Below are 27,322 nucleotides of genomic sequence, written 5' to 3'. Positions count from 1 at the left end.
CCATATTAAGTATTTTAAATCCTGTATCCATCCTACTTCCTTGGAGATACTGAAATATTCAGGCTGACTGTACAAAAAAAAATGTCTACATTGCCTTTACAAGAATAGTTATGTGCCACGTGACTTATTTGGCTGCTTTTATTTACTACCAAGCAGAGAGAAGCCCAGAAGAGATGAATGCACATCCGGATGAGCCACATGAAATTCTTATATGTGTTGTGGATGATTCTGTAGACAAGAGATGAATTCCTGGACCAATCTACCCTCATAGCAGATCTGGTAGACAGTGGAGAACAATGGAAACCTAAAAGAAGAATGAAATTAAAGTGATTTTGAAAGTTTACTTTATGCAAACAGCTTCAATATTCTTGACACCTATGAAAATGGGGGCTGTGGAAAAAGTGCCGCCTTTTTCTGCTTTAGGATGTAAAACAAAGTTTGCAGAGTTTTCATTCTGCTTTTTTCCTCCTCCTTTCACAATTTCCTTTTGTTTTTTCCAGAGATTGTCTGGATAACTGGAGAGCTAGTTGTAGGATTAAGACATCAAGTACAAAGAGAATGAAACTGGCCCAATTGAGAGAAAAGGATGTTACTGTTTATCTTGAGGCAGGGAAGGTGTATGCCTATTTAACATTAATGCCTGACAAACAGGTGGGAGAAAGATGTATGGAAAAAACTGAACAACCCGTGCTTTCAATTAAGGACTTGGAAAGCTCTCCCTTTTGCTCCCTACTCCTCCCAAGGAGTCTTCCAGGAAAGACAAGAAGTGATATTCCTGATATTTCTAAGGTAAAACCATGCAGAACTGAACCTCGCATGGTTTTTCTTACTTAGCATAAAAAAACAAAGAATTTTTTCCTTTTACTGATTGCCTTTTAAGTCAGATATTTGTACAGTCAAGAATGAGAGAATGGAATTGATTTGAAACTAAGTGTATAATTTAGAATATCATTCAAGGGGCACTGGTCAATTATAGGTTCTGTCAAAACAAGCTTTTATGAAATCTAAACCCAATAGAAGTTTTTCCATAATTATTACAATTCTAATGGATGAGGTTTTTTAAATGCATCCTTAGTGCTTCCATCCTAAATACTGCAGCTGTGTGATAATGTAAGAGAACCTGAAAGACTCATCTATTTTCATTGTGCAAGTTGAAACAGAGGCAAAGCCTAATTTTAATTCAAATGTTTTCATTTGTAATCTCAAGTGCATATATAGAATCATAAAAATGTGGGGCTTGAATAGACTTTGAGGTGTCAGCAAGTCTCTTGGGCTGAGGCAGGACCAAGTAAACCTAGACCATCCGACAGGTGATTGTCCACCTGTTCTTAAAAACTTGCTATGATGGGGATTCCACAGCCTACCTTGGATGCCTATTCCAGAGCTTAACTATCTTTTTATAGCTAAAAAGGTTTTCCTAATATCTGACCTAAAGCTCCCTGGCTGCAGAGTCAGCCCATTACTTCTTGTCCTACCTGCAAGGACATGTAGAAGAATTGATCAGTGCTCTTTATAACAGCCCTTCACATATTGGAAGACTTAAGTCTTCTCTTCTCAAGACTAAACATGCCCATTTTTTTAACCTGTCCTCCTAAATCAGGTTTTCTAAACCCTTTATCATATTTGTTGCTCTCCTATTGACTCTGTCTCCAAATTGTCCACATGTTTCTTAAAGTGTGGCACCCAGAATTGGACACACTACTCCAGCTGAGGCCTCACCAGTGCCAAGTGTAGCAGGACAATTACCTCCCATGTTTTATATATGACGCTCCTGTTAATATACCCCAGAATATTAGCCTTTTTTGAAACTGCATCACATTGTTGACTCATACTCAATTTGAGATCCATGATAACCCCCAGATCTTTTTCACTAATACTATACCTGGCCATTTAGTCCCCATTGTGTAGTTGCGCATCTGCATTTTCTCTTCATATGTGAAGTATTCTGCACTTGCCTTTATTGAATTTTATCTTGTTGATTTCAGACCAGTTCTCTAATTGGTCAGTTATTCTGAATTCTAATCCTATCCTCCAAAGTGTTTGCAACCCCACCCAACTAAAAAATTGAATAATTCCAGGCTCAGGATTGAGCACTGCGGGACCCCACTAGATATGCCCTTCCAGACTGACAACGAATACTTGATCACTCCTCTCTGAGCATGGTCTTTCAACACACTGTGCACCCACCTCCACAGTAATTTCATCTAGACCATTTTCTCCCAAATTGTTTGAGAATGTCATGTGAGATTATATCAAAAGCCTTCCTAAAATCAAGGTATCACATCTACTGCTTCCTTCCCCATCCACTAGGCCAGTATCCCTGTCAAAGAAGGAGGTGAGGTTAGTTTGTTATGATTTGTTCTTGACAAATCTATGCTGGCTATTCCTTATAAACCTATTATCCTTTACAAACTGTCTAATAATTTGTTCTAGTATTTTGGTATCAATGTTAATCTGACTGATCTATAATTTCCCAGGTCCTCTTTGTTCCCCTTTTTAAAGATAGATACTAAGTTTATCCTGCTCCAGTCCTCCGAGACCTCACCAGTCCTCCATGAATACTCAAAGATAATTGCTGTTGGTTCCAAGATTGCTTCAGCTGGTTCGTTAAGTACTGTAGGATGAATTTCATCAATCCTTGCTGACTTGAATACCTCTTATTTAAATATTCTCTAATCTAACCTGTTTTCCCTGTTTTGGACTGTTTTTTTTTTCCTTCCCCTTGTTAATACTTTGAGTATCTGGTCATTAACCTTTTTAGTGAAGACTGTAGTCCAATAGGCATTAACCACCTCAGCCTTCTTGATGTCATCAGTTATTAGCTCTTCTTCCCATCTAAATAAAGGGCCTACACTTTCCTTCATCTTTCTCTTGATCCTAGTGTATTTAAAGAACTTCTTGCCTTTTATGACCCTTGCTAGATAACTCATTTTATGCCTTATCCTTTCTCATTGTCCATACACACTTACACTGTTCTTTTGTACTCCTTAGCAATTTATCCTTGTTTCCACTTTCTGTAGGATTCCTTTTTGATTTTTCAGATCATTAAGGAAACTGTTTAAATGGCTCTGTACTCCAATAGCATCCCTTTGTGCCACTAAAATGCTCCTAGTGCATAGAAATTTTTCAGCACACAAGCAGTCTTAGTTTAAAAAGATTATCCTGTATAGCATACTAAGGGAAGGCACTAGTTAAAGTTCATAATGTAGCTAGTATCGATGAAAGGTGTAAAGTGATAGCAGAGCATGAAATCTTATTTATCTACAGACCAGGTACCCAGGCTGCCCCATCACTGCATCTCAAACTTTCCTTTTTTTGGAAAGGACCATTGCTAGGTGAAGTAGTTCATTCTGCATACCATTCAGCCTTTGGCCTGTTTTGTTGATACTGCCAATAAGCATGCAGGCTAATGTGAACAGTGATGGTGCCTTGATGTGGACACCTGTCCTTTATGGACATGGACAGACTATATACTTGTTTCATAAAGACCTTTTTAAACAGTTGTGAACTAATAACTTTTGTTCATAATAAGTTTGTCAACTTGATATTCAAAAAAATCAAACTACTTACTTATGAACCATGTTTTTCAGTTTCAGCATCTTATAGACTTCAGCTGAAGTCTGAGGACCTTGTAGCTTTTGTCCATTCAGCATCTCTTTTTCCAGCTCCTCAATTGACTAGAAGAAATGAGAGCGATCTCACAAACAGAATAAAAGGAAGGTGTATAACAGAACAGTGTTTCAAGTAGAAGGCTTCTGAGTTGGACCTTGCAAAGGGAATTAAAACCAATAGTAAAAAGTTCTATAGCCATATAAATAAGAAGAAAACTAAGAAAGAAGAAGTGGGGCCGCTTAACACTGAGGATGGAGTGGAGGTTAAAGATAATCTAGGCATGGCCCAATATCTAAACAATTACTTTGCCTCAGTCTTTAATAAGGCTAAAGAGGATCTTAGGGATAATGGTAGCATGACAAATGGGAATGAGGATATAGAGGTAGATATTACCATATCTGAGGTAGAAGTGAAACTGAAACAGCTTAATGGGACTAAATCGGGGGGCCCAAATAATCTTCATCCAAGAATATTAAAAGAATTGGCACCTGAAATTGCAAGCCCATTAGCAAGAATTTTTAATGAATCTGTAAACTCAGGAGTAGTACCGAATGATTGGAGAATTGCTAATATAGTTCCTAATTTTTAAGAAAGGAAAAAAAAGTGATCTGGGTAACTACAGGCCAGTTAGTTTGACATCTGTAGTATGCAAGGTCCTGGAAAAAATTTTGAAGGAGAAATTAGTTAAGGACATTGAAGTCAATGGTAAATGGGACAAAATACAACATGGTTTTACAAAAGGTAGATCGTGCCAAACCAACCTAATCTCCTTTTTTGAAAAGGTAACAGATTTTTTAGATAAAGGAAATGCAGTGGATCTAATTTACCTAGATTTCAGTAAGGCATTTGATACCGTGCCACATGGGGAATTATTAGTTAAATTGGAGAAGATGGGGATCAATATGAACATCAAAAGGTGGATAAGGAATTGGTTAAAGGGGAGACTGCAACGGGTCCTACTGAAAGGAGAACTGTCAGATTGGAGGGAGGTTACCAGTGGAGTTCCTCAGGGATCGGTTTTGGGACCAATCTTATTTAATCTTTTTATTACTGACCTTGGCACAAAAAGTGGGAGTGTGCTAATAAAGTTTGCAGATGATACAAAACTGGGAGGTATTGCCAATTCGGAGAAGGATTGGGATAGTATACAGGAGGATCTGGATGACCTTGTAAACTGGAATAATAGTAATAGGATGAAATTTAATAGTGAGAAGTGTAAGGTTATGCATTTAGGGATTAATAACAAGAATTTTAGTTATAAATTGGGGACGCATCAATTAGAAGTAACGGAAGAGGAGAAGGACCTTGGAGTATTAGTTGATCATAGGATGACTATGAGCTGCCAATGTGATATGGCTGTGAAAAAAGCTAATGCGGTTTTGGGATGCATCAGGAGAGGCATTTCCAGTAGGGATAAGGAGGTTTTAGTACCGTTATACAAGGCACTGGTGAGACCTCACCTAGAATACTGTGTGCAGTTCTGGTCTCCCATGTTTAAAAAGGATGAATTCAAGCTGGAGCAGGTACAGAGAAGGGCTACTAGGATAATCCGAGGAATGGAAAAAATGTCTTATGAAAGGAGACTTAAGGAGCTTGGCTTGTTTAGCCTAACTAAAAGAAGGTTGAGGGGAGATATGATTGCTCTCTATAAATATATCAGAGGGATAAATACAGGAGAGGGAGAGGAATTATTTCAGCTCAGCACCAATGTGGACACAAGAACAAATGGGTATAAACTGGCCACCACGAAGTTTAGACTTGAAATCAGACGAAGGTTTTTAACCATCAGAGGAGTGAAGTTTTGGAATAGCCTTCCAAGGGAAGCAGTGGGGGCAAAAGATCTATCTGGTTTTAAGATTCTACTTGATAAGTTTATGGAGGAGATGGTATGATGGGATAATGGGATTTTGGTAAGTAATTGATCTTTAAATATTCAGGGTAAATAGGCCAAATCCCCTGAGATGGGATATTAGATGGATGGGATCTGAGTTACCCAGGAAAGAATTTTCTGTAGTATGTGGCTGGTGAATCTTGCCCATATGCTCAGGGTTTAGCTGATTGCCATATTTGGGGTCGGGAAGGAATTTTCCTCCAGGGCAGATTGGAGAGGCCCCGGAGGTTTTTCGCCTTCCTCTGTAGCATGGGGCATGGTTGACTTGAGGGAGGCTTCTCTGCTCCTTGAAGTCTTTAAACCATGATTTAAGGACTTCAATAGCTCAGACATGGGTGAGGTTTTTCATAGGAGTGGGTGGGTGAGATTCTGTGGCCTGCGCTGTGCAGGAGGTCAGACTAGATGATCAGAATGGTCCCTTCTGACCTTAGTATCTATGAATCTATGAAAATGTTAGACAAAAGAATCCAGTAATTAAACTGCAGCCCATGCCTGCCTTGTACTTTTGTTATAGGCCAAATGATTAATGAACAGAAGGTAGTGGGAGGCTTGAACAGATTCTTTCTCGGGTTCCTAAGCCATGGCTGAGGCATACAGTCCATATTATATAACCGTTTGTTTTTAAAAGCAGAAGGAAGCAGCACTGGATGTGCTGTCCCAAGCAGGAAGAGGATTTTCACTTTATTCTAGAATTGTGGGATACTATTCTCTCCCCTTCCAATTTAGTTTAGTCCATCTTTGTTCAGCCCAAAGCTTTCAACTCTTGGGAAGTGCTTGGAATAATATGTGCTACACCATTCCCTGAAATACTCTCCTTGCCAACTGCAAAGACTAAGAGTCACTTCTGAACCCTCCTCTCTTAGAGCCAGTGTTATCCTTTCATCAGGAAGATGACTTTGTGTGTAAAACACAATTTATTAACACATGCGCTTATGATGCCTCAAAAATGCTTCTTACTTTTCCTGTCTGCACAAAGGTTTCCGCTACTTTCCTGTTGCGTCCCCCGTAGCATGTAGTGATTAGATCAGCAATGCCGCAGCTCTCCAGAAAAGTAGCTATTGATACTGGACCCCTGCAGAACAGCTTTGCAAAGGCTACCATCTCCATGAGGCCCAAACGAATGACTGCTGCTTTAGTATTATCACCAAAGTTCAATCCATCGCAGAATCCAGCTCCCACTGCTACTATATTCTAAAATTAGTTTTATGGAAAAGGTGCAAAAGAGAGAAGGAAACCAAGTTAGATAAGACATGCAGTTCTTTGGTAGCATATGCTAACTGTAAGTGAACACAGTAAGTAAATCTGTTTTTACCTGAGTGCTCTCAGGTATTCCAATTCCAAATAATTGTGAGCATACTTCATGTAGTGTCTAATTAAATGTCTAATTGCTCCCAAATGTCCACTAGTTGGACTTCTAAGGCCTAAAAAAATGTTCCCATAATTATTTCTGGGTGCAAAATGAAGGGCAATGTGTTAAACATTTGGCCCATATAATGCATATGGAATACTTTTTTTCCCCTTGTTGCCAGGTTGGTGTAGGGATCCAGTGACCCTTCTGTTCTTACCTTTAATTGAATCTTTGCCTAGCCTCGGTTTCTACCTCCATAAACAGGCATTGGTTGCAGGAGCTCATTCTTCTTTAGATCAAACTTGGCCTATGCCTACAGGAACATTTTGCTCTCCTTACAAAAGTTTAAAAGAGGTTCATCGGGCATCCTAATCAAATACTTAATCAAAAATATCCCACACTTTGTATTCAGACAGTGTAGTTCACTATAGGTTGTAGTAGTAGGTGTTAGTGTGGCTACCTTTAAGTTTGAAGTCCCAGAAATGCTCATGCCTCAGTTTTGCTCTCTGCACCATTACTGCTGAAATTCTCATTTCAGTAGGAGCGAGGACTGGGCTATTTCTATACAAAAAATACTCCACTGTGGCTGAAAACTGCCTGGGATACATGTTTGTGTCTATAAATAACTAATTTACTTGTAGGTAAACCACACACCGATTCAGTTCAAGCCAACAATGCTTTTGGCAGAATAAGTTGAATGATAAGAATATACATGACTGCGCTGTACGCTGGAGTGCATTTTCAATGTGTTTCAAAGCAAACTCAAGTGCTGCTTGGAACAGGCTTCAACTTCAGTATCATTTCTCATTTACATTGCAATTTAATGCAGAGGTCCCAATCAGGATTAGAGTGCCACTAATCCTGAATTCAGGTTTCAGAGTAGCAGCCGTGTTAGTCTGTATTCCCCAAAAGAAAAGGAGGACTTGTGGCACCTTAGAGACTAACAAATTTATTTGAGCATAAGCTTTCGTGAGCTATAGCTCACTTCATCGGATGCATCGAATGCATAATTCTGAATGTGTTACAAAACCACTGGGAGACATGGTTCCTGCCCCACAGAGGTTACAGTCTGTTACTTCCTTGTAAGTTATTACTTGAACTTTGGAAAGAAAACATTTGCTTAAAGAGGACTATCAATCCTTTTGCCACCTCTTTTTTAAAAAAAAACAAACAACTCTTTGTTAAAGAAATCTAACTTAAGTTGTATATCTAATTGTAGTTTGAATGATAGTCTATTATGATTATATTACCCTGAGGCACCAAATAAGATCAGGGTAACATTGCTAGGTGCTGCATATACACATGCTAGGAATTCCTACCACTAAGAGCTTACAATCTACCTAGACAAGGAAGTATTGAGGATCAAATTCTGCTCTCAGAAGCATGCATACCTACAACAAGGAAAGCATTTGTATAATTTGTTCTGAAATGCTTTACAAACAATCATTCCTCAACACACTTATGAGGCACATAAATATTCCCATATGATTTGCTCAAGGCTATCTAACAGCTTAGTGGCAGAGCCACCACTAGACAGGGAATCTTGAAACGAGACATGCGAGGGTAGAATTTGGCCCTAAAAAAACAATTATTTGGTTTGGCATCACTAACTTTTAAGGCTCCACAGATCTCCACTGTATCACAGTCATCCACCACGGTAATCCTGAAATTTGGGGTCTGCATTAATTCTTTAAAGATCTGCCCATCCTTTTCATTTTTGCACCCTGTGGAAGGAAGGATGGGAGTTACACATTCTTTGTTACACAAGTTACAGGGTGGTCAAAATGTGTATGTTTATAAGATACTGAAGTAGGGGGATGACTCTGAGGGAAGGGTTAGGTTTTGTAATCTGTATAACTAGACTTTATTAAAGGGGGATTTGTGAACCAATACCAGTTCTTACAGCTAGCAGCCAGTATAACCACACAAGTCAAAATGCATTAGCAAAACATGTGTCCAATAACGTCAGGCTGTTACAGGTAGATAGCCCCAACATCCATCTCTGCCCAACAGGCGTGGTTAGTCTGTATAATTCCAAACCTTTCCAAGTGCTGTTTTCTAGTGTACGTTTATAGTCCCTTACAGTGAAAGCACTGATTGACGCAAATATGCCATCACCTCACACAGCCCTGCCCCAGGGCTACTACAGCTTGAGCACTGGGTTGAGTTAAACTCCTTAGCTCTAATCCTGGCTCAGCTGTTGACTCACAGTTTGGGTATGGCCAAGTCACTTAACCTATTAGCAGGGTGGTGTCAGGATCAATTCATGTTTGCACATTGCTTTGAAAATGTAAAACAGCATCACTGCTAAGTATTGCTAACCCACTGGGACAAGTTTCTCATAACACCAAATGCATTCCCACTTATAGGAGGATCCACAGACTGAGGTGTTCAATATTGGCGCTGTGAGGAAAAGTGGTGTTACAGCCATACTGAGGTCATGTATCAGACTATTAAAACACTGTCCTTTCGTATGGAGGAGGGGATGTGGCAGTGCTACTGGGAAAGCTGTGTGGGGATCTTTGAATGAGGCTTTACCTGGCTTTTGGAAAATTGTGTTGGCCTTTGTTTTCGTAAGAGCGATGTGGCCCTGACGTTCAGTGGGCTGAGCAACAGCAGTTCCCATTCCAGTGGGACTTCTGGGTGCTCGGCACCTCTGACAATTAGGCCCTATGCTGTTAAATATCAGAGCAAACCTGAACTGCTTCCGTCCTGCAGCCCTGGGATTAGTGCTCTAGCTCAGCACTAGCTCTAGCTCAGAAGCCTGATTTGGATCCCTCACTCTGTAGGCGAGTTGGGCATGTGGAAATGCGTTGTTTCTCTGAAGTGCCAATCTCTGGCCTGTCTAGCAGCAAAGATAGCTCTTCTAGATGTTCTCTCTCTCAAACAGAAGTGGCAAAAACACTTCGAGGAAGGGCATGAGAACAAAGAGGCAAACTCCTTTGAACCTCACAACCATCATTAAAACTTAGGCAAAGGTGCTGAACTCACCTCCAAGCCTTCAGAAAGATCTACTGCAACAATATTGCTCAGCTAATGTTCATACTGATGTCTAATAGCCTCCTCAGAGAGCAAAAGTTGCCAAGTTGGTATAGTTTTCACTATTAACATTGCACAGGAATGAGCAGTTTGAAATTTGCACATACAATCTGAAACAGCCAATCAAGCTGCAATAAATTGAAGTTGCATTTTTAATTTTCACAACAGATTTTAAGCTACTGTAAAAAGGTAAAGGTAGAGAGACCACTGAAACAGTTTGTGCTTAGGTAAGAAGCATTGTGTGCATGTGAGAGAGAGAGAGAGAGAGAGAGAGAATAAGTGATACAAATTTCAGTTACAAAGAGGTGGGAGGGTTGAGAAATTTAAACTAGGGGTGAGGGAGGGTTTGTGGGGCTGGTTGCACTTCCCTTGTAGTATGTCAGCTGCTGAAGGACTTGACATAATCTCTTTGACATTACTAGGAGTCTCCCATTAACTCATGTAGGAGAAGAATTGAGCCTAATTTTTAATGGACGAGATTAGCTAATAGCTGCATCTACTAGCACGTGCAGTAGTTTGAGTCTTATCCTGTTTCCACTGGAATTGTTGGAAATGTGGCCATTCCTTTAAGGGAAGGGGGTTCAGAGCTAAACACATGGTGTATACATAAAACTGTTCAGAAACCCTTCAAAGGCTTCCATGTTTCAATTACACATTATACTCTGTTGTTATCTTTAGATGCTGTCTTATTCCTCCACTAGGGATTGCTAGAAGTAGAAATTAATATTTGTGGTAGAACCAATCAGAGCTCTTGACTGTAACTCCCCCTGAATGACAATTACCAATGGTGGTTTCACAGAACTTCTCATCAGCCACTTCACTGGCTATATTGGCCCCCATAAGCACGCTGACTTCTATCTTCAGTTTCTCTCGAATGATGTCTGATATGAGCTTCAAGCCTTCAGCACCCTCGTCAACCCCCTGGTTAAACGATAACATTCAAATTCAAGTCATTAGAAAAGAAACACGGGTGACAGAGCATCAGAGTGTGAAATGTAGGCCTCATGCAGTAATCCCTCTGCAGGCAGTTCTCCCTATGATGTTAGTGGGAAACCTTTAAATGAAAGGACTTAGACCAGTGCCACAGTATGTCACAAGATTTTACTCTATGGTGAGGATGCTTTTTCTTTATATGTTAAATTTCCCATAGTTGTAAAATCATTAAGTTTTCATATAATATGTTTTTAAATGTCCTAGGCAAGATTTAAACGTAACACCTATTCTATGAAAGTGGAAACAGCCCAGCCCCAGTTTTGTTTTATATAAAGAAATAAGGCAAGGTGCATTATGCTTTCCCTCTTCTTATGTTGCTGTTTGCAGGAGAATCTTAAAAGGGAGGGAAAAGGCAACAGTTGTAGAATTGTAAGTCTGAAATTTTAATTTTATTTCCTTCAATTCATGTTTTAAATGAGACATTTTCTATAACAATTGGAAAGAAAGAGCAGTAGAATCAAAGCTGGAGGCAAACTGCAAGTTTTAAAAACCTCCTAAATTTTTTTTTTCCTTTTCAGATTACAATGTCTCTGGCTTCTTTAGCTTTTTAGCTGCCCTGATTCCAATTGCAAATCATTTTAACTCTGTAAAACCAGCTATAAATGTTGTTGTCCATGTTTTTGTGCTTTCAGAATCAGCCCTGGAAGGGGAGAGTACATGGAATAGAGCATTAAGGCTTTAAAGCTGTAGCTCTTTGGCATTTCTAGCCCCAGGTTTTCCATAATGCATACTTATTACTTCACTGCATACAGATTGATTGTGGAGATCACAAATTACCTTGATCAGTGAAATGCCAAATGCTCCAGGTTTTATGTGACCAACAATCTGGTCACAAATTCGTGTAATGAATTGATGGGGTATAACAAAGATGAAAATATCTGCCCCAGCCGATGCTTCAACAACATCTGCTACAGCCACCTAAAATGAAAGTGAGGAAAAAATTAACCATCCCTCATACCATGAGTTAACATACTTACAAAATAATTGTACACCTAATCCGTCACAGAAGAACATTAAAATAGGAATCCATTAACTAAAAATAAAGGAATCCTTAAACTAATTAATGCTACAACAGAGTGTTCACCTTTAATGCAATCAGTTATTGTATTCCAGATCAAAATGTCCATGAAGGCAGCATATCCTAACTTCTTAAACCAGTGTCCCATACTAGCCCTGTGGAGATGATCTGGGAAATATAATATACCCTACAGCTGCATTACCTTCTCAAGTGCCCCTCAGAGCAGGGAAGGCCCTTTTAATGCAGTTCTTAAAGGCAGCCAAGTAACCCTGGTAATACAGTTACATTGGAGCCATAGGGTGTGGAGCCATAGGGTCTCTCCGCAGATGACTCTGGTCACCTGTGAATGCCTCAAGATCTATGGGGATCTGCAGGGTTTGTGGGCAGACCCCATAGCTTACCCCATGTGGGTTACTCCTCTCATCTTGATGGAATGATCAAGGAGAAACTCTGCCAGAGGATCCTTATAGTTATCCTGCCCAAACAGGATTTACTGCAGGAAATAGTGATTTGGCCTAGTATTTGCAAAAAATTAACACAAACACTCCAAGGACCTGGCAAGCCCTACCCTGTCCCAAGCGTAAACCATTCCAGTTGGAATTAACAACAAAACCAGGCTTATAAGGAAGCTAGCAGCTGAATTTCACTCTGCCACAGCTGCCAGTAGCTTTATTGATAATAATAAGAGAACATATTCCCCTAAGATTGGGGCCCTTCATCTGTGCCATAGTATGAGCTGAGCATAAATCAAACAGCACTTTCAGGTCAATAGCTAAACAAACTGCAGCTCTCCGCATCAGCTCCTTCAAAGCCAAGGTTTCCCATTCTTTTAAAATAACTGGCCTAACCCAGGTTTCAGAGTAGCAGCCGTGTTAGTCTGTATTCGCAAAAAGAAAAGGAGTACTTGTGGCACCTTAGAGACTAACAAATTTATTAGAGCATAAGCTTTCGTGAGCTACAGATGAAGTGAGCTGTAGCTCACGAAAGCTTATGCTCTAATAAATTTGTTAGTCTCTAAGATGCCACAAGTATTCCTTTTCTTTTTGGCCTTACCCAATTAGACCAATGTGAATGGGGAATTCCACTCTGTCATCGAGCATATTGGAATGAAGTGAGCCATCAAAAACAGGACTGATTTTTAACTAATTAAAACACACCTTTCTAGCAAATTGTTCATGCACACTTCTCCAATAGCATTATCCAGCTAAGATGAAGCGGGATACTTATGACCTAAGCAGTGAAGAGCTACTCATTGTTTAAATTCTACAGTGATGGGTGTGATACAAACCCCAGGATTCAGAGTAGCAGCCGTGTTAGTCTGTATTCTCAAAAAGAAAAGGAGTACTTGTGGCACCTTAGAGACTAACAAATTTATTAGAGCATAAGCTTTCGTGAGCTACAGCTCACTTCATCGGATGCATTTGGTGGAAAAAACAGAAAAAACTGTTTTTTCCACCAAATGCATCCGATGAAGTGAGCTGTAGCTCACGAAAGCTTATGCTCTAATAAATTTGTTAGTCTCTAAGGTGCCACAAGTACTCCTTTTCTTTTTGAGAAAACCCCAGGATGTGAAGTGTCTCCAGTGGAGGTGACAGGGTCCCTGCTGATTATAGCATCTTCCTGCAGGAGCAAAGTAGCCTGCACACACTCCTCTCCCCACAGTTCAAGGAAATCTAGCACCTCCAGCTTGGACCAGCAGGCAGCATGAGACCAAAAGCAAGGAGCCGTGATTTCAGCAAAAAGTTAGCAGATAACAGGAAGAGATGTGGCTGCGAAGGCAGTCCAAGGCATTTAGAAGCAAGCGTGACTTCCAGTCACTGTGATCCCTGGGCAGTGGAGTTCAAAAGTGCTGCCAGAGAATGTATGTTGTATGTATGAAGGGAATGTATGTTGCATTATGGGAATGCAAGTGGAGGACTGCTTATATGGTACAGGTTGTGCATCAACACTGCCACTGTGCTGATAGAACTATACCAGCAGGGGCTTATGTTCCTCCAAAAAGGAGAATAACTATGCTGGAAAAAGTGGAAGGTTTTGTCAATAAAAGACTAAATTAAGCATGGACACCTGCCAAGCTGTGCTGGAAAAAGGCTGGTTTAGCTGGTACACTTTTTAATGTAGGTCAGGTTTTAAGGTGAGTCTGCTACAGGTATAGGAATAAAAAACTGGCTTTTTCTCCTGTTACATTGTTGTAAAAATAATCAAGGTTGTTCATATCTTGCTTGGGGTTGGACCAAGGAGGTGACATCCACCTATGTCAATTTCAAGTCATGGGAGTGCAAACATGCTATTACAATACTAAATTTAGAAAAATTAACTACTCTAAGCAAGGAGGCCACTCATTTGCAGCATGTTAAATTCTGTTTGCATGAATTAAAAGCTACTCTGTAAAGGCTGTGCTAGTTTCTTTACTTTCCAAAACAGGACCAAATAGCAAGCTCCTGAACAAATAAAATGTCACCCTGCTTGCTTTAAATTAAGTAGCTATAAATAATCAAGAATGATCATGTTTCTTTAAGTTTATGAAGCTATAAATTATCTAGTATGATCACACATTTCGAATGGCTGTAAAAGTTATAGTTTTTTGCTTTTGGTAGATTTTATTGCATTACCAATTAAAGTGCCTCAGTTTTTCTATTCTGCAATCACACACATAATCACAGCAATGCTATTCATGCTGTTATATTCCAGAGCTGTTAGCTTTTTTATTGAACTTTTAGTTAGAAAGGGAGGGGGAGTTAAAACAACCTTAATTTTGTTTAGGGTGGACGCTATGGGCCACATACTCTGCTGGTGTAAATCAGCATCTCTCTATAAATGCTATGGAGATGTCCTGACTTACAGCTGGGCAGGATCTGGGGCTTTGTGTACAAAAACACAAATATAGCTGGTTTGTTCTGAAGTTGTATGTCCTTTAGATGAAACATTGGTAAGCAATGCAAACAGTGGGTCAAATTCAGAAGTAATGCAAATGTTAGAGTAAGTTGGGCGGAAAAGAGATGTAAGTAATCTTAATGCTTGGCATGTGTATGTAGGATGAGATAGTAAATCCCCAGATAAGGTCTGCAGTTAAAGCAGGATTAAAGTCCCTCTAATTCATACTTTAATGACTAATTGTAAATGATCCAAACAACAGGGATTCCATTTTAAGAATTAAGGTCTAAACAAAGAACTTTAGCTTCCCCTGAGTCAACCTATCACCTCTTTCTAGTGTTAAATCCACTTTAAGGTATTTTTTAAAAGCAAACCAGGGATTGTGAAATTCTCAGTGTGGTCCCACCATCAGTCCTAAAGCTTTGAAAGAACATTTCTGTTGTTTAGCCAACTTACCACATTTTTAGGTAATGTTTGTCCTGGAAGATACTTCACATTTTCATGATCTTTGTTTATGATCTCTGTGAGTTTCCTCCCATTTATGATTTCTTCAAAGACCCACATCTTCACAACAGGATCAAACCTGTTAGACTTCTGGATATTTTTGCCAATAATTTTTGCAATAGCAGATCCCCTGTATAAAAAAGTAAAATACTTAGAGACAGGATTCTGTATATTCGTTTTGAAACAATCTCCTTAGGAAAGTTGAGTAACCTTAGTTCCAACTGGGAGCACAAACTGCATTGAGCAAAATACTCCTACCTTATTGAAAGGCCTGCATTACAGAAACTATGGCCATGTTTATATGCTAATTAAGCCCAACACAAGGCTCTTCCCTCCCTCAAGAAAATACCCACTAGAGATATACAGAAAATGGATACCAAGTAAAATACAGATGTGGCCAGAAATCCAGAGTAAACATAAACATGATGTAGCATGTTACATCTTGTTTTTAATTTAGAACTTCGAATAATATTTTTTGTTTCTTAAAAAAAAAAATGTAGAGTAACTCAAGTGAGAAGATGCTGCTGAGCAATCTGGATGCACTGAAGTCTGTGCATCTTACCTGAAATGTATCAAACTTTCCTATCAATAGCCACATTCCAGGAGAGGCCTGCTTGAGCAGTGGTCTAGCTTAGTTAAATGGACACTATTAGGTTAAAAATCACTCTTAAAGTCTAACGGTGTGACAAACAAAACCTTAAATGATTAAAACCTGAAACAACTGAAGTCATCTAGTTTACTTTGCATCATTCATGCTGTGCATTTACTTGCTTTTCTGTCAGCTTAGACCAGTGGTTGTCACCCTGCAGCCGGCCGGCCCGCTAGCAGCCCAATCAGCACACAGCTGTGGCCCATGTGACCTCCTCATGGCCATACAGATAGTGTGGATGCGTCCCACATAACACATATGTGGCCCACAATGGTAAATAGGTTCAGAACCACTGGCATAGACAGTGAAATTAGACTAGTCATTTTCCCTGATTTCATTTTCTCATGCACCAGCACAATACTGCCATGTCTGAGTTATGAACACTGCAGGAAAAATATTTAAATTAAACAAAAAACTTGATTTAACTGTAGAAGACGACCATGAAAATACTGGTTAGTGGTCTTTAAGTTTTAAGAAAGAACTTAAAATTTTGAGGCTACTTTGACTTTTAAGGACCTGTCCAAATACAACTTTTGAGTCAGAGGATCTGGTTACAATACTCTTGTCCCCTGACCCAGTTACAACACAGCTCCAATTAGAAGCATGAACAGACCATAATTTGTGTATTAAACAGTTATCTGTAATTGATAAAACCTTGGGTTTATCCAGGGTTAAGTCCAATTAGATGGTGTCCAAACAACAAGTCATAGCTGCTTTGCAACTGGGACAGAGGGAAACTATGTTATAACTGCCTCCCTTCACTCAAATACCGTAGTGACTTAAATCAGCTTGCTCAATAAGCAATAACAGAATAAGTTATCTGTAACTGATAAAACCTTGGGTTTATCCAGGGTTAAATTAAGTCCAATTAGATGGTGTCCAAACAAGTCATAACTGCTTTGCAACTGGGACAGAGGGGAACCATGTTGTAACTGCCTCCCTTCACTCAAATACAGTAGTGACTTAAATCAGCTTGCTCAATAAGCAATAACAGAATAAGGGCCCCTATCTTACTGTCTTTATTCATGCAAAAGTCCCACTGAAGTCAATGGGCATTTTGCCTGAGTATTGGCCGCAGGACAGGTGCCAAGGTATGCAGTGATACCAGGCTACCCAAAGACCATGGGGGTGTTGTGAGGCCTTGTATAATGAAGGCAATTGTTTATTTTTTTAAGCCATTTACAAATGTAAAGTAGATAGGTAAAAATTTCCGGGGGAAATCTTCATTAAAGGGGAATAAGACTTCTCTTTGTGAAACAGATGAGGCCTACCATATTTAATACTACATTTATACCTAATTTATAGTTCAGTTCTTGGCTCCTCCCATCAGAATGGGAGACGAAGAAAGGCGATGGTTTGTGGAAGAACACAGTGACTATGCATTGGAGAGAAAGGTTGCTTTTGTGGTTAAGGCACTGGCCTGGGACTCTGGAGATCAGGGGTTCCTGGTTCTGCCATGCACTTTCTCTGGGACCCTAGATCAATGATTTAATCTCTCTGTTCCCAATCTGTAAAATGAGGATAACAATGTTCTTCCCCTCCCTCCCATCCTTCATTGGTCTTATAAACCCTTGGGAGCTGGGACTGTCTCTTACCAAATGCGTACTCAGTACCAAGTACAATACAGAGGCCCAGATCTCATCTGGAGCCTCTCTGGGTGCTACTGTAACATAAAAAGTTGGCCTGATTTTCAAAGCTACTGAGCATCCACAGCTCCTGTTGATTTCAATGGGAACTAGAGATGGTTGGCATCTTTGCAAATCAGGCCAACAAAGGCAAATCTAAAATTACTTAAGTATAAAAACGTGATGCTGATTATTTCAGCTACCAGCTAAAGAGCACTAAATGTTAAGAGAAACTGCTTGTTCTGGCCTTTAACCAATCCAAGCTCATTTTTTAAAATTGAAAGATAGTACACTGTAACCTCTCTTTAAAATTTTTAATAGCTTATGGTGGACCGGCAGCTCTCAGAGAACGAGACTGCTTTTCCAGCAGAGCCTTCATAGCTCATGTGCTGAGATGCTGCTGGGACACAGTTTTGAAACTGACAAGACTGGAACACAAAGGAATCTAGGTTACTAAATAAGCAATTTTAGAAAAATCTGAGGCAGTGTTCAGCAGTCAGCAGGAAAAGACTCTCACTGTGAATTAATGGGAGACTCGCACATGAACAAAGAGTTCAAAAACTGGTGCTCTATTTTACCTAACCTATTTGAAATTCATAGTTCAGCACTAACCAACCTTTGGAAAGAATTGCTTTATCTGTGAAACCAGTGTTTAGTAGACTATAGGAGCATGGCAGGGAAGGTTCACATACGCAAACAAAGGCAAGGGACACTGCCCCATAAACATTTTACCTCATTTAATCTCCAAAGGTCAATTTATTAAAGATAATAGAAGGCTGTCCTTTTTAATTAGATACCGGTTAAAGGGTCGACAGAAACCCAATTTATAAAAAAATCAACAACAACAAATAGTTTTTCCTGCTAATTCTTAAAACAATTTCATCCAGGATAGATGAATAATAGTAGTATTATGCTTCAAGTGCTGGCTCTCAGCATTAATGGACCGTAGAACTTTTGAATGGCAGTGTTCTGGCTGAAGTCAGTGACAACTCTACCAGTAACTTCAATAGAAGCAGGGTCAATCCCCAGAGGAGCAGGATGACTCATTAATATTAGAGTAGTGTCTTTCTCTTTAATTTGTATTGCAGTAGCATCCAGGAATTCCAGTCATGTATGAAAGTCCCATTGTGTGAGGCTTTGTACAAACACAGAAAAAAAAGACAGCCCCGGCCCTGAGCAATTTATAATCTATAGGTTTGGATATCTGGGGAAGTTATACCAGTTTGAGCTAGGCTTTGAACTACTATAATTTATAGTTATATGGGTATAACTCCCCATGGGGATGGCCACACTTATTCTAGAATAAGAGTGTTTTTTTCAAGTTTAGCCTATGTCACTCTGAAAGTGGTTTATGCTAAACTTGAAAAAAACACTCTTATTCCAGAATAAATGTGTCCAGATATGGGGTTGTACTGGCAGAATTATAGAGGTTTAATTATACTGGTATAACTGGAACAATCTACCCAGGTTTTCTACAGGAGAGACAAGTAACATTTCACACACACACAGAGACAGCGTGTGTCCCCTCTACATTAAATAGACACTTGTTCCTCTACTAATAAATGCTCAGACTTGTAAAGTAGTGAGCACCCCCAACTCCTACTAAAGTCAATGAGAGTGGAAGGCATTCAGCATCTTGGAGGATCAGGCCCCCAGCTACTGTAATTTAGAAATTAATCTATATTTTTAAACAAATAGCAGAACCATTACTAACTAACAAAACCTATTGCTTCTCTGGTTTGGCAGGTAACTTGTATAATCAAATCAGCTATAAGGCTTCCGATACTGTTGGCATAATAAGGATCACTGTGACTCACTGGGCAGCTGGGAGAAGCTGTTGAAACATTTGTGTCATGTGTCAACTGTCTTGCTGAGACTCAGAAATGATCCCTGAACTGTTACCTAAATATCTAGTTTGAGGGCAACAGAAGGAAAGATGAGTCAGCTAGAAGTAAACATTCCACTGTTATGTCTGCATTTTAAAGAAACGCTGTTCCAACTTTGACAAGCTCAAAAAACACCCTTTCCCCCAAATAAAAATTATTTTTTTCTACTTCAAAATGTGTTTCCACCAGCTGCAACTTCCCTAAGCCACCCAGCTTCTGGCTTAAACAATCCAAAGAACCACTGGGAGATTTGTATCACACACACACAGAAGTGTGCATGCCATGCTGTTCAGTCATACTCTGCTCTTATAGTCCAGAAGGAAAGCAAAATCCAAAGTTCACTGAACTTAGAGGAAAGAGACCTATTGATTTCAGTAGGTCTCCTCTAAGTAGAAACACCCACAGTGCTTTCCAGAGCAATGTTCTTGCCCATTTCAACATCCTTCTGATTCACAACAATGGGGAGAGCAGAATGGTAGCACAATATTCACTCACATGATGGCAGCAAACCCAGGACCCATTTAAGGCTGAATTCTCACAGAAATATGAAACCGTATCAGCACCTTTCTGGAGAACAGTGGATTCCTGGGAAAGGTGCTAAAATACTTAAAAGGAAAATGCAAATGCTGTTTTAAATCTCTGTGTGGGCATGTTTCAGAGTAGCAGCCGTGTTAGTCTGTATTCGCAAAAAGAAAAGGAGTACTTGTGGCACCTTAGAGACTAACAAATTTATCAAATGCATCCGATGAAGTGAGCTGTAGCTCATAAAAGCTTATGCTCTAATAAATTTGTTAGTCTCTAAGGTGCCACAAGTACTCTTTTTCTTTTTGTGTCGGCATGGTGTTAAATGAAGGCTGCCCTGGTGTTAGTTCTAGCCCCTTCATGTAAGGAGCACACACAAGGCGTACTGACCTTTTGCTCTCCTTCTGAGCCAGAAGGGGGATGAAATGAGATGGCCTGATCCTGCAGGTTGCTAAGAACCTTCAGCTCCCATTGAAGGCAAGTGGTGCTCAGCTTCTCTGAGGACCAAACCCTAAAATGCTTTGATAATACTTAGCACATTGGAATTTTCCTCTATAAATATTCGAGCGTGCTACAAAGGTGAGTAAATATCAATAACCCCATTTTACAGGTGGATAATTGGAGGCACAGAGTGACAAAGTGATTTGCCTGAAGCCACTACATTCCTGGCAGTGCTGTGAGTGCAACTGAGGCCTTCTGCCTTCCAGTCTGGTTTGGTGCAATAGACCACACTAACAAGAATTTAGAGTGAATAAAGGGGCAGGGTGACACACATAAACCTATTGTATGCAATTGCAGCAAACTCAGTGTCCAGATAGTGGTTTGGGTTGCTTAGGCCAGGAGCTGGAATTTTAACACTGGGCAGCCCTCCATAGTTAGAGCTGCAACAATGTTATTCCCTTGGGGTACAAGGATAGGGACGTATATCGATATTAAAATGCACAATGTAATTTGTTTTGCTGCAGGGGGTTAAATTTTCAAATCACCTTGTTCCCTTTTCAAAGGTGAATTAGGTGTTTAGGAGCCCAAATCCTATCGACTGAAAATGGGATTTGAGCTTCTCAGTTACTCAGGCGCTTTTCAAAATCTGACTTGTCATCTCTAGGGTGAGACAGAGTTCCATTAAAATACAGATGTTACATAATGTGTATCTTGGAGAGACATTCCTTTCCCTAATGCCCAAACTGGATATTAAGATAATAGTTCAGAGATCTGCACTTGAATATACATGCACTGTTCTTCAGAAAACATGGTTTCAAATCCCAGTCTAAACAAGACCTTAGGGAAGAAACTCTGTGTTCTTTAGCAGCAGTGTTGGGGAAGGCAGAGAAATATTTTAAAACGAGTGTACATGCTAGTGAGAGGTATCAGATTTCAGACCTGACCATCAGGATTTGAACTGTGCCAGTATAGGGTGCTACACCTGTCAACTCTTCTCTGGGGACACCATCAGCTTTTGCAAAATTTAAGCTTTCAGTTTAAAGATGGTTGTGAAGATAATGACCAGAATTCTCATCCAATGCTGTCTTACTAAGTCTGCAGATCGTAATACTCAACTCTGAAGAACTACCCTGAAATTCCATTCGTCTCAGGATGGTTACTCTGAAACCTAATGATTTAAATTTAAAATTTAAACATTATTTCTCTGTGATCTTTTTAGCAGGAACAGCTTGGTATTCTGGGATTGCTGGAGTCTTAGTAGTGTATCCCCATTTTTCCCCACTGTGAACCGTGCTCTCAAATTTGTGTCCCTTTTTAGTGTAAAATTTCTTGAAATCTGTGTAAAGAACCAGTTCATTATTTTGAGCACATATTTTGGGAGACTGAACTCCCTCACTGGGGACAGAAGGGAAAATAATTCCTTACAGAGGCCCAATTCTGCACATATGCTGATCCAGATTCTGAAGTCAATGGAAGTATTGTGTTGTATAATAACTGTAAAATCAGGACCCTCATGTTCTCTTTCAGTAGGAGACATAAGGATCCCTGCAATAATTCACTGAGGAATATAGCTGGAAATTACCCCCCCAAAAAAACCCCAACCCTTCAACTGAGGAGAGAAAGAACTGTTTATCAAAGCCAAAGGGAGAGTAGAGAACCTGGCAATCCCTCTAGCAAATTGCATGCACTTGCAATTTCCAGGCAGAAGTAACAATACTACCTATCAAAGCAGGAGAAATTTAATCTGCATTCAGTGGCAGTTCATTACCTGAAAGTTACAAAAAGAAGAGTACATGTGAAGATGGGTGAGCATGAGGTTATTTCACAGTCAGTCTGGGGACTGGGGCACATGTAAAACACTACAGACTCTCCTGGACCTCCATGGAATCCTCCTCCTCTTGCCTCTCCACCCAAGAGGTACAAGGCTCAGAGTAGTCACTTTCTACCTTTAGGTTTCAGTTTGCATTTTACAGGAGCAGCCATGTGTCTGCCATGTGACATGCTTCCCCTCATAGCACAGTCGTGTCTGCCATGTGACATGCTTCCCCTCATAGCACAGTTGAGCAGAGAGGGCACTGGTTGAGTTATCCGCTGACTTGGATTCTGTTCCCAATCCTGCCACTTACTCTGTATGAACTTGGGCAAGCCATATAAGCTCTGTAGCTACCTAGTTTCCCCATCTTAAAAAACGGGGATCATACTGATGCACCTCTGCAAAGCTTTGAGATGTATGCATGAAAATGCTGCTAGTTCTTACTAATAAGCAGCTGGTGTTTCATATTTCTGTTGTTTTTTCTCCCTTCTTAGCGGCATGTGTTCCTCTTCCATGAGCCACCAGCTTCTGATGGGCGTGTACCCCTGATGTAGGAATTCCAAGAACTCTCCTCTGGAGTACCATTGGGTTCTCCTAGCACCCAACTGTAAAATCCTAAAACTAAAGGTAAAAAACAGCTTCTTCCACTAGTCACAGGCTTTCCGCCTATGTCCCATTGCTTATTATTATTTCACATTTATATTACAGCAGTCCCTAGAGGCCAACCAGGTTGGGTCCCTCTTTGCTGTACCCAGAATCTAGCAAACATAAGTCCCTGCCACATAGAGCTTACAGTCTGAGATGAGACTTAACAGGTGGAGGAGCCAAACAAGGAGGTCAGGCTGGGGGACCAGGTAGAAAAAGTAACAAAACTAATAGATGCACAGAGCTCTTAGCCAAGCAAGACCAATGATCTTGTACAGTTCACTAGGAATATTTTAGGACCACAGGTTCCTGGCTTTCCTATCAATAGACACATTCCAGGAGGAGCCTGCTTGAGAAGTGGCCTAGCTTAGTTAAAGGGACACTATCAGATTAAAAATCATGCCTAAAGTATAATGGTGTGACAAACAAGACCTTAGATGATTAAAACCTGAAACAACTGAAGTCATCTGGTTTTCTTTGCATATCTTTTTCTGGCATTTACAGCCCAATCCTAAATTCGTTTTTCCCCCCAACCCAAATATTTAACTGACTTCAAGGGCTCTGGGGTTCCAGGCTGGGAGATGCTAAGAACCTGTTGTAAAGTCCTGAGTACCCCCTTCACTCACTGTCTGTAGTAGCTATTAGGAGTGTTCAGCACCTCTCAGGGTGAACTCGGCCTGTCAAAGGATCAGGCCCCTGTGTGTGTATGTGCTTCTTTCCAACCAATGCTCAGGTTATGTGCAATCCTCAATGTCATCTCGAAACCCCATTGCCTCACAGTATAACTGGTAGTTCGCAGACTTTTAAATACACCCAAATTCTGCTCTGCTACAGGCTTCTGCTTCGGGACTAGCTGCACTGACTTCAGTGGAGTTAATCCAGACTCACATTAGCTTGGGGCGGGGCAGTAGGTGGTTTTGCAAAGGTAGAAATTGCTTAAAAATGCTGCCGGCCAGTACATACACCCCAATAAAACCATCTCGGGTGCCACTTTTTTGTGGTGACTAAAATTGCTAGGTTTTGTGTAAAAACACAATCATTCGCTTCTGCTCCCTGAGAAGGGGAGTCGGAAGTGGGAGGCAGGAGCTGGCTGCGGATTGCCTGGGAGAAGGGCCTGAGTTCCTTGCATTGCTGCAGCCTGGCTGTAAAAGACTGAGCTCCTTGCCCCCTCTCCTCCTCTCCCCTCCCCCAGACTCCAGCTAATAAGACACAATCTCTCTTGCAGCGGAATGAGTCTCAAGCATTGAACAGGTTTCAGAGTAGCAGCCGGGTTAGTCTGTATTCGCAAAAAGAAAAGGAGGACTTGTGGCACCTCAGAGACTAACAAATTTATGAGAGCATAAGCTTTCCTGAGCTACAGCTCACTTCATCGGATGCAAAAACAGAGGGGAGATTGATATACACACACAGAGAACATGAAACAATGGGGTGTGTATGATAAACCCATTGTTCCATGTTCTCTGTGTGTGTGTATCAATCTCCCCTCTGTTTTTTCCACCGAATGCATCCGATGAAGTGAGCTGCAGCTCACGAAAGCTTATGCTCTCATAAATGTGTTAGTCTCTAAGGGGCCACAAGTCCTCCTTTCCCTCAAGCATTGACATCTCTGCTCCTCGGCCCACGCCCCTCCAAGGAAGAGAGAGGAGCTCTCAGCTACCCCGGCGTTGCAATCCCCTCTCCCTTCCAACCCCAAGGGACAGAGCCCAGCTGAGCACTACGGACAGCACCAAGGTCTCCGCGCAAAGCTAGAGCCCAGCGCAGCCCCGCCGCAGGTCCCGGGCTCCAGGCGGGGCACTCACCAGTTTCCAGACCCCACGATGCAGACTTTCAGAGGAGGCATGGTGGCTCACGCGCCCTGGGGCCGTGGCTGGCGCGTGTCACCGACTAGAAAACCAGTTGCGCAGCAGCAGCAGCAGCAGCTTGGTGCCTCCGAGTTGCTCAATCTTCCGCCTGTCGGTGTGTGTGGCCGGGGGAGGGGGGTTTGAACACTCCCCAAAGAGCCGGTCCCGCCTGCGCCCTGAGATCCCGCTCGCCGGCTGCTCCCCCGGCTGTCAGCAGAAATACGCTGCCTCTGGAGACCAATGGGAGAGAGCAGGTGCCAGTGAGTGACAGGGCGGTGTACTGCCGAGGTGGCTCCTACCTTTGTCCCCGGGGCTGGGCGGGAAGGGAGGGAAAGGCAGGGGCTGGGTGAAGGCAACTGTCACAAGCTCAAAACGCCTCTGTGCAAAGCAGGTGCCTTGGGCTACCCACCCGGGGGGGGGGGGGGAGAGAACCTCCCTGCTTAACCCTTTCATTGCTGAACATCTTTTGCTACCCCACATCCACAATGTGCCACCAAAGCACGGTTCTCACGGGCTTACGTGAAACAAAATCCAGGGATAAAAAAATCCGCCTCCCCGAGCCCCGATATGTGCAGGCGCTGAAGCGACCACCCGAAATGGCATAGACAGGACAAGAGGCGCCGTAAAGCCCAGGCGAAGGGCAGAAGACGGTGTTATAATAGCCTGGGACCATCAGCTGCAACCCCGCTGCGAAGTATTTATAACACCCTTTCTTTGCATGCCTATAGCCTCTCTTAGGCAGGGGACACCCCTGTCCCTGTTGTTCCTTAGTTGTCCCCTGTAATTATTTGGCTTTCCAGGTCCTGTGGACCCCCCTCTTAGGCTGGGGGGGATCCTTTAGCAGTGGATGGGCTTCGCCCACCCACTTCCTGGATCCCAATAGGGCTCTTAGGCAGGGGCAGAAAGCCCTCTAGAAGAGCCATCCCTTAAGACAGGCCTTGTCTAAACAGGAAGGGTCTCCCACTATAGTTATACATGGAGAGCTATATCCCTATAAGCCGCCGTGGGGACATACTCCTGGATAAGAGTGGCTTTTTTACTGTTAGCATAAATCCCTTCCCAAGCAAGGTAAGCGAAACCAAGAAAAGCCACTGTTATATTAGACTAAGACCACCCACTGGTAAAACTGTTTAAATTCATACCTTAAATTATGCCAGAAAACTTTCGCATGTAAACAACGCCTTAGTCTTGTAACCCCTATTATACAGTGGGTCAGTGTTATCTTCATTTTATAGGTAGGGGAAACTGAGGCACCAAACAATTCGGTGACTTGTTGAAGATTGGGCATGCTGAGGCAGTGGCAGAGCGCAAGAATCCAGAACAAGTCTCCTAGTCTACCCAATAGTGCCTTTATTGTCATGACCACCTGTGACCTTGCCTAAAATTGCCACGCAGTAACCTCTCAAACCTCCTGCACCCACCTGTCTCCCCCTCACGTGCTTTGTCATTCGCTTACTCCTGCAAGCTCTCTGCTTCATCCTCTCTCTCTCTCTCTCTCTCTCTCTCTCTCTCTTCTCCATGACTTTTCATATTTCCCAGTGTTCTGCCACAATCCTGTGCTTCCCGGTAGTGCAGGGGACTGCGGGCTTGCTCACTATGTGACAGCATATACTGCCTTTGCAGCAGGGTCCTGAGTCAGTGAGTTTCTGGCTCTGTGTGCTGAGGAGGGCTGCCACAATGACTCACAGAGGGAAGACAGGCTGCCAACATCTGACAGGCCTGTGGGTGGTCTGTGAGGTACACATATGCTCAGCCAGCCCAGCTGTCAGGGTCACCAGTTCAAATGGCTGGTGCCTCCTTCAGGTGACTTGTGTCTTTTTGGGGTTACAAGCCAGGACAAACTCTAGACTTTGCAAAACTGACCAGGGGGTGTCCCTGACACATGGCCACCCTTTCATATACACAGGTGTGTGACACTATTATTACTGTATTGTCGAGGCCCCGTGCATGTTCTCCGTTCTGGGCTGACTGGGAATACACCTACACAGCACCTGGGAGGTGTAATTCCCAGCGCAGGCAGCCACACATGCACCAGCTCTGCTTGAGCTAGCACCTAACAATAGCCGTGTGGCCACAGCAGCACAGTCAGTGGCTCAGGCTAGCTTAGCTGCCCAAGTATGTACCCAGGAGGTTGGGTGGGATTGTACTTGGGTAGCTAGTCCAAGCTGTTTCCTGTGTTGCCACAGCCACACGGCTATTTTTAGGCACTAGCTTGAGCAGAGGTAAGGTACGTATGACTACTCATGCTAGGAATTACACCTCCCTCCCACTACTAGTATGTAGACATACCCTGGATGTTTGCTCCTACTCCCTCCTGCCCCCTGCCTTTCAGTCTCTTCACTTCAGCTTTACTCCATGCCTGCAGCACAGATCATTCTCCCCTCCCTCTTCTCACTTGCCCTGTCCCCTTCATCCTTCTCCCTTCCCTTGTCTTTCCATTTAGTTTATCCCCTCCTAACTAACCCACATACCCCAATGTTGGGACACATTGTGGACCTAAATATTTGCTGCCATCACATTGTTCAGTCTGCTTGTATGTTCCCTCTCCCCATCCTGTGTCCATCGTGTCTATTAGACTCAAAGGCCTTCAGGGGAGGGACTGTCTACTCTTCTGTGTTTGC

General features: G+C 41.8%; 1 protein-coding gene across 1 annotated transcript; it reads right to left on the bottom strand.

Moving 5' to 3' along the window:
• On the bottom strand, positions 1–25,086 carry LOC119863342 (glycerol-3-phosphate dehydrogenase 1-like protein). Its single transcript, XM_038421667.2, has 8 exons — positions 24,660–25,086; positions 15,232–15,409; positions 11,661–11,801; positions 10,673–10,811; positions 8,463–8,575; positions 6,461–6,694; positions 3,571–3,677; positions 1–304 (listed from the first exon to the last, which is right to left on the bottom strand). Exons 1-8 carry the CDS (start codon positions 24,698–24,700, stop codon positions 208–210), a joined length of 1,050 nt encoding a protein of 349 aa, XP_038277595.1. The 5' UTR covers positions 24,701–25,086; the 3' UTR covers positions 1–207.
• Positions 25,087–27,322: the final 2,236 nt, after the last annotated feature.

Source organism: Dermochelys coriacea, chromosome 11 (genome assembly GCF_009764565.3).
Source record: "Dermochelys coriacea isolate rDerCor1 chromosome 11, rDerCor1.pri.v4, whole genome shotgun sequence".
Taxonomy (NCBI): Eukaryota; Metazoa; Chordata; order Testudines; family Dermochelyidae; genus Dermochelys; species Dermochelys coriacea.
Note: the sequence above shows the minus strand (reverse complement) of the source record. Positions and strands in the feature narration are given on the sequence as shown.

Excerpts from the sequence above, each read along its gene's own strand:
- LOC119863342 (XM_038421667.2), bottom strand. The coding sequence starts at position 24,700 with ATGCCTCCTCTGAAAGTCTGCATCGTGGGGTCTGGAAACTG. Across the intron at positions 11,802-15,231 it reads AAACATTACCTAAAAATGTG|GTGGCTGTAGCAGATGTTGT; the intron begins GTAAGTTGGCTA and ends CTTTCATTTTAG. Across the intron at positions 10,812-11,660 it reads TTGGCATTTCACTGATCAAG|GGGGTTGACGAGGGTGCTGA; the intron begins GTAATTTGTGAT and ends TCGTTTAACCAG.